The sequence below is a fragment of the Protobothrops mucrosquamatus genome, unplaced genomic scaffold (genome assembly GCF_001527695.2).
Source record: "Protobothrops mucrosquamatus isolate PMUCROS unplaced genomic scaffold, P.Mucros_1.0 scaffold_99, whole genome shotgun sequence".
Taxonomy (NCBI): domain Eukaryota; kingdom Metazoa; phylum Chordata; class Lepidosauria; order Squamata; family Viperidae; genus Protobothrops; species Protobothrops mucrosquamatus.
This window is the reverse complement of record NW_015386175.1, coordinates 1,092,701-1,100,068: the sequence shown is the minus strand read 5'-3', so window position 1 is coordinate 1,100,068 and position 7,368 is coordinate 1,092,701. Positions and strand designations below refer to the sequence as shown.

Genomic DNA, 7,368 nt, shown 5'->3' with positions numbered 1-7,368 from the left:
GTTCAACCCCCCCATAAGTGAGCATTCAAGTATGCAACCTCCCACCTGCCACCTGAAGTGGCGCACTGCAATAAAAGTGTTACTATCTGATTGATGATTGTATAAACTTAATTAGTCCATAGATTCCTGCATACTGTGCAATAGGTATTGGGGAGCTTCAAGGATGAAAGATTTCTCCAAATGCAAGATTGCCATCGTCATGTAAACAGCTTTGGGGCTAACTCAATATTTGTGGGGCATGTATTAATTCCCCTCTCCTTAATGCTAATTAATTCCACAACCTTGAGCTCATATCCCTAGAGTAATCCACACATGCTCCATTGTCCTTTCAATTTCTTAAAGGATCTTTGTCCAATTTTGTATACTTCTCAAAAGTCTACGTGATAAACCTTAATAACTGACATTTTGGATAGGAAAAAAGTATTTGTGCTGTAGCCCAAAACTTAAATATATAGCACCAGGTGGTGATCAGGTGATCATAATTCCTACAGCCATGACATAGCCTTCTTCCTTCCTTATATCCCTTGTAATGTCCTATAGGTGGTCCTCAACTTACAACTATAATTGACCTGGGGGGGGGAGGAAATTCTTAGGCTGTAAGTTGTGCCGGTCATTAAGTGGATCACATGATCACACCTGATTTTATAACCTTTTTTGTAGCAGCCATTAAGCAAATGCCACAACTCTTAAGTGAACCCCTTGTATCCAATGGGTGAGTTTTGCCAGAGGCTGGAAAGAAACTGGTTTATGGCAAAAAACGTTGTAAATTGCATTCATGTGATTGTAGGGGACATTGCAAATGTGGGCCTGTTGCCAAGCTCCCAAAATGTGACTGTGGGGAGAAATGGGCACCAGCCATCAGAACTTCAAAAGCGGGAAAATTCATTATAAGCTTGAACAGTTGCTAAGCAACCAGTCATAAGTTGAGGACTACCTGTATGTCATAGTTATCTTTTTTTGCTCCAGAAAATAATCACCATTAAACCTGTCATAATAGCATTCCTGTGATATTCCACTCCAAGGCCAAAGTACCGACATCATGGATATTGAGAGTTGTACAGTGAGAGCCCCGGTGGTGTACTAGTTAGCATGATAAACTGAAATAACGGAATCTGATTCAAATATCTACTTGGATATTCGCTGTGTAATGTTATGCCACCTACCCTTCTTTCAGCCTATCCTGGCTCATGTTATTCTAAGAATGGGGATGGGGAAAATTTGGAGGCTGTTCTCTACTGGTTGGACAAGAATCCAATCCATCCCATAAGGTTGTGATATGGGGAAAATAGGAGAAGGGGTTCAGATCAGTACAGGTAGTCCTTGACTTACGACCACAATTGAGTCCAACATTTCGCTTGCTAAGTGAGGCATTTGTTAAGTGACTTTTGCCCCACTGTACAGCCTTTCTTGCCAGTTGCTAAGTGAATCACTGCAGCTGTTAAGTTAGTAACACAGTTGTAAAGTGTAACTAGTTTCCTCATTGACTTTGTCAGAAGGTCCCAAAAGGTGATCACATGACCCCAGGACACTGCAAGCATAAATATGAACCGGTTGTCAAGCATCCAAATTTTGATCATGTGACCGTGGAGATGCTGCAATGGTTGAAAGTGTGAAAAATGGTCATAAGTCACTTTTCTCAGTTTTGTTGTAACTTGAATGGTCACTAGATGAACTGTTGTAAGTCGAGGACTACCTGTATATGAAATATAAATTTCTATCATAGATCCACTGATTCCTACTTAGTTGGACAATTTCCTGAACTCTTATCCAGATTTTGATATTTTGGGATTTGTTTATTATCTTTCTTCTAACCAGCCCTGGGGAAAGAAGAAACCTAAGATAAAATAAGAAATGGAGCTGCCCATCTTTTTGTTCAAAATTAATTTTTTGCAATGGGATTTCTTCTCTACCACTACATATGTTCTGTTTAGCTGCTATTAAGCTGTGCTCCCAAAACACACTTAACCAGGTCAAGTAAATACTTAGGAGCTTCTTTTGCACAACTTGCCAACTTTGGGCAAGATTAACTTTAAGCCATTTTTGTGGCGTTGTTTTCTGAAATAAATCCAACCACATTGGTCACCTTTATAATTCTCTTTACCATGTGAAGCAATGGACTTGTTCAGTACCCAGGTTTAGCATCTTGTGCTCTGTCTCCTTCATATTCAACCTTGAAATTCACTACACACCTGACAGTTACTGGTGTCCTCATCAGCTGCAAGAACTGAGAAGGAAAAAGAACCGGAGTGCTGTAACCAGGCAACAGTGCTCACACTACTGGTAGTCCTCAACTTACAACAGTTCATTTAGTGACAGCAGTGAAAAAAGTGACTTATGACCATTTTTCACACTTACGACCCTTACAGCATCTCTGTGGTCACGTGATCAAAACTCAGATGCCTGGCAACCGACTCGTATTTATGACGGTTGCAGTGTCCTGAGGTCATGTGATCACTTTTTGCAACCTTCCGACAAGCAAAGCCAATGGGGGAGCCAGATGCACTTAAGAATGGTGTTACTAACTTAACAACGGCACTGGCTCACTTTACAACCACGGCAAGAAAAGTCGTCAAGTGGGGCAAAACTCACTTAACAAATGTTTCACTTAGCGACAGAAAGTTTGGACTCAACTGTGGTCATCAGTCGAGGACTGCCTGTATAACTTTCGCTCAAGCATTTGCGGGTTGTGGGTGCCCTGGATGCTTCTCTGTCCACAGAGGGAGGTCCTATCGCATTCATCTCCCATAGGATTTAGGTTGACTGTCTTAGGCAGACATTCACCCTGCCCTGCCCCGTTCTCTTGAGAATAAGGCGCCGTTATGCAAACCAAATTCGAGAGACGTTCCTGGCGTGCAAGTAAGCCCCACGTTGCCTCGCGTCGCTCCATCTGCGTGGAACCATCGCCTTGGTCTTCCCCGGCCAGCAGCATCAAAGGAAACCGCCGCCCCTCCCTCTCCGCCGCGGTCTGGTAAGCGGCGACGGCCGGCGTCACGAGCGGTTGCTATGGCAACTTCGGTCTCCTCCTACCCGTCCCCCTCGCTTCAGTCAGGGAGTCCTCCGGGGCACATCTAAACGTTTGTTCCCGTTGTGCCGCTCTAGGCGACGGCCCTCGGTGGTTTTTGCATCCCGGAAGCGCCAACAGAGCAAGGGAATTAGGAAGTGCGTGCGACGTGTGCGTTTGGAGCCGGCTTACAGGAGAGAGTTTGTTTTGGTGGGAGGCTGGGTGCTGAAGCGGCGCCCTGACCTCGCCGTAATCTGGCGCTCCGTGCCGGGCCTGGAGCTGCCATTTCCCTCCCTCTTCAAGGCTCCCTTCCCCCGTTACCTGCCCGCTCTCCCTTTCTTTCGGCTATGGCTTCCTCCGCGCCTTCGGGTTCCAACTGGGGCCTGATCATGAACATTGTGAACAGCATCGTCGGGGTTAGCGTGCTGACGATGCCCTTCTGCTTCCGACAGGTCAGTCTGACTTTGCGCGCGCATCGCCTCCCTTGTTCAATGTTGCAGGGATTACGCTCGAGCCACCTGACCGCGGTCCTGGCTTCGTCGGTCTGCCTAGGATGGTGACCTTTCGATAACTGCCCTTCTTTTCTTTTCCTGAGCATCTTTGTGTTGGAAAGGTTGTTCCTACCGGTAGTATTCGATTAGTGCAGTGTTTCTCAACCTTGACAATTTTAAGGCATGTGGACTTCAACTCCCAGAATTCCACAGCCAGCATTGCTGGCTGTGGAATTCTGGGAGTTGAAGTCCACATGCCTTAAAATGGTCAAGGTTGAGAAACACTGGATTAGTGGATGGACCCTGGGAAGCCCAGGAGAAGAGAAACTACTCGTTTTAATCACTGTAATCATTTTGTTCTCAGTTTAAAGATGGGGTTGGTCCTTATTGTCACTTTCTGCCTCCCTCCCTTTTATGCTAAGCTTTATGCACTTTCATTACCTGCCTTAACTTTTACAGGTATTCCGTAGTTATCAATTCTAAAGAGCCAATTTGGTATAGTGGTTAAGGTACCAAGCTAAAAACCCTGAGGCACAAAGCCAGCTGGCTGACCTTGGGTCAGTCTCTATCTCTCAGTCTTAGGAAAGAGGCAGTGGCAAACCATTCTTGCCAATAAAACTAGGGACTAAACCAGCAGTTGCCAGGCATCAGCATTAACTGAGAGGGACATATTTCTCTATGTGTGTATTATGTTCTGCATATTTGCATGGTACCAATTTTTGTATATTGAAACTGACATCCTTGTATTTCCTTTTCTCTTGATCTGGGGTTAATTCTTTTTTTTTTTTTTTTTTGGGAAAAGATATTTTAAGCCACTTCCAAACTGTAATCTACTTAGTATGATCTTGCATTAATGGTTATTATATCAAATATATAGGTTGAATATTCACCTTAGGAGCAGTAGCATGTTATATTGCTCAAGGATTGTGTACCTTTTTATTCTTATTTCATATTCTTTTTAGATTGAGTTATATTGTTTGTTCTTAGAACATCTATCCTGCATTATTGATATAAAAGAGGATAGAATGTAAGAGTTCTTTTGATACATGACTTCCAAGGTTCATTACTTTTTTAAGGCTTTCTCTCTCCTATATTGTCTGGTCATGTTTGTTATAACCTGGAGCTTAGACACCTATTCATTTGTTCATTTGTGTCTGACAGGCACTAAAATATAGAATTTGGGATTAAACTTTATGTTTCATAAATTGAAGAATGACAAAGTCTTTTTGTTCATCATTAAAGTAATCTTATATCTATATGAGAGTCATATAAATCTTGTTTCTTTTTTTCTATTTTTCCTTCCCCCCTCACCATTCTCATGTATTACTTTCCTGGATGTTGAGAGGCTTTCAGATTGTGGAATCCAATGTAAAGCAGATTTTAGAAACATATGCCCTTAGGTTATTTCATATTAAGAAATTACCTATGTGTCTATGCTCCAGATACATTTCTTAGGAGCCATTTTGATATAGTGGTTTAAGGCATTGGGCTAGAAACCAGGAGACTGTGAATTATAGTCCCACCTTAATCTAGTCCCACTTTAGGCCCGAAGCCAGCTAGTTATTCTCTCACTCACTCTTTCTCAGGCCTAGGAAGAAGGCAGTGGCAAATCCCTTCTGAAATCTTGCCAAGAAAACTTCAGAGATGTTTCCAGGCAGATATCAGGATTGACTTGAAGGCACACACATTACGTGGCTTTAGAGGATGAAAGGCCCTGGAATATGTTGTTTTTTTGCAGTAATGAAGAAAAATGCATAATCCTTTTTTACTTAATATGGATTATGTTATATGTGCATCACATACACCAGCGTGGCTGGCTGGAAAATTCTTGGAGTTGAAGTCCACATATCTGAAAGTTGCTAAGATTGAAAAACACAGAAGTGAAACTGCCTGTCCAGTGAATAAGTGGCATATATATTATAATTTATGAATATGCAGTTTCCTATCTGCCTTCTTTAGCTAGGCGCCTTCCAAATGTGTTGGAATTCAACTCTGTAATTCCCAGCCATTGCAACCGTTCAACAAGTTGGAAATAATAGAAGCTGTAGCCCAATACATTTCAAGGGTGTCATTTTATCATTGTTCCCTAGGAGATAAACTTACAAAGAGCTCTAGTGGCTTCTATAAAAGATTTATTTAGCCCAGAATACTACTTTCCATTGTGCTAGCCAAATGCCAATGAATAATCTGTAAATAGGACATGAGGTCAATAGTCTACACCAGTGCTGCATTCTTCAATTAATATTCAGAAGCATGTCATCTTGAGTTCCCAATTCTGCTACACTTTGCAATGTAAGGGTTCTCAACATATTGTCCATTAGATTACATATCATACAAGTGAAGATAATAGGAAAACTCAGAATAGTTCAAAGTATATCTGCTGATATGGCTGACAAACCGCACTCAATGTGCAGTCCTCAATGGAACTACATCTACATGGAAGGAAGGAAGCAGTAGGGTACCCTAACATTCTGTTTTATGCCCAGTACTCTTCAACATCTTCATAAATGATTTAAATGAGGAAATAGAACGGGAAATCATCAACTTCGCAGATGACGCTAAACTGGCAGGAATAGCCAACACCCCCAGAAAATAGGCTCAAGATCCAGATGGAACACTGGGTCCTATGTAACAAAATGAAATTCAGTGTAGGTTTTACTTGCCTAAGGTTTTACTCTTAGGCAAGAAAAATCAAATATACAGGTACAGATTAGGTGAAACCTGACTCAATAGCAGTAACTGTGGGGAGGATCTTGGAACCGTAGTGGACAATCACTTAAATATGAGCTATCAGTGTGTGGCAGCAGCCAAAAAAGCCAATGCAGTCCTAGGTTGCATTAACAGAGAGATACAGTTGCAAGAAAAAGTATGTGAACCCCTTGGGATAACGCGGAGTTTTGCATGAATTGGTCATAAAATGTGCTCTGAACGTCATCTAAGTCACAACAATAGAAAAACACAGTCTGCTGAAAATAATACACAAACATTACATGTTGCCATGATTTAATTGAACATAACATGTAAACATTCATAGTGCAGGGAGGAAAAAGTATGTGAGCCCCTAGCCTAATGACGTCTCCAAGAGCTAATTGGAGCCAGGAGTGAGCCAACCTTGACTCCAATCAGTGTGATGATATTGGATGTGTTACTGACAGCTGTCCTGCCCTTTAAAAACACACACCTGTTATGGGTTTACTGGTTTCAAGAAGCACTGTCTGATGTGAACCATGCCTCGCAGAAAAGAGCTCTCAGAAGACCTACGATCAGGAATTGTTGACTTGCATGAAGTTCAAAAGGGTTACAAAAGTATCTCCAAAAGCCTTGATGTTCATGTGTCCACGGTAAGACAGACTGTCTACAAATGGAGAAAGTTTAGCACTGTTGCTACTCTCCCTAGGCGTGGTCGTCCTGTAAAAATGACTGCAAGAGCACAGCGCAGAATGCTTCTTGAGGTAAAGAAGAATTCTAGAGTGTCAGCTAAAGACCTACAGAAATCTCTGGCACATGCTAACATTTTTGTTGACACATCTACAATAAGGAAAACATTAAACAAGAATGGAGTACATGAGAGGACACCACGGAGGAAGCCATTGCTGTCCAAAAAAAATATTGCAGCACGTTTGAAGTTTGCAAAAGAGCACCTGGATGTTCCACAGCACTACTGGCAAAATATACTTTGGACAGATGAAACCAAAATTGAGTTGTTTGGGAAAAACACACAACACTATGTGTGGAGAAAAAAAGGCACAGCACACCAACATCAAAACCTCATCCCCACTGTAAAACATGGTGGAGGGAGCATCATGGTTTGGGGCTGCTTTGCTGCCTCAGGGCCTGGACGGATTGTTGTCATTGATGGGAAAATGAATTCCAGAG

At 42.2% G+C, this 7,368-nt stretch overlaps 1 protein-coding gene across 1 annotated transcript in view; it reads left to right on the top strand.

Annotated features, from left to right (window-relative positions):
- The first annotated feature begins 3,155 nt into the window (after window positions 1–3,155).
- Window positions 3,156–7,368, top strand: part of LOC107286736 (putative sodium-coupled neutral amino acid transporter 10) — a 37,389-nt gene continuing 33,176 nt past the window's right edge. The window contains exon 1 of the mRNA XM_015815154.1: window positions 3,156–3,453. Within this exon, the coding sequence (XP_015670640.1) occupies window positions 3,349–3,453 (105 nt within the window). The 5' untranslated portion in view covers window positions 3,156–3,348. The remainder of the gene's footprint in view (window positions 3,454–7,368) is intronic.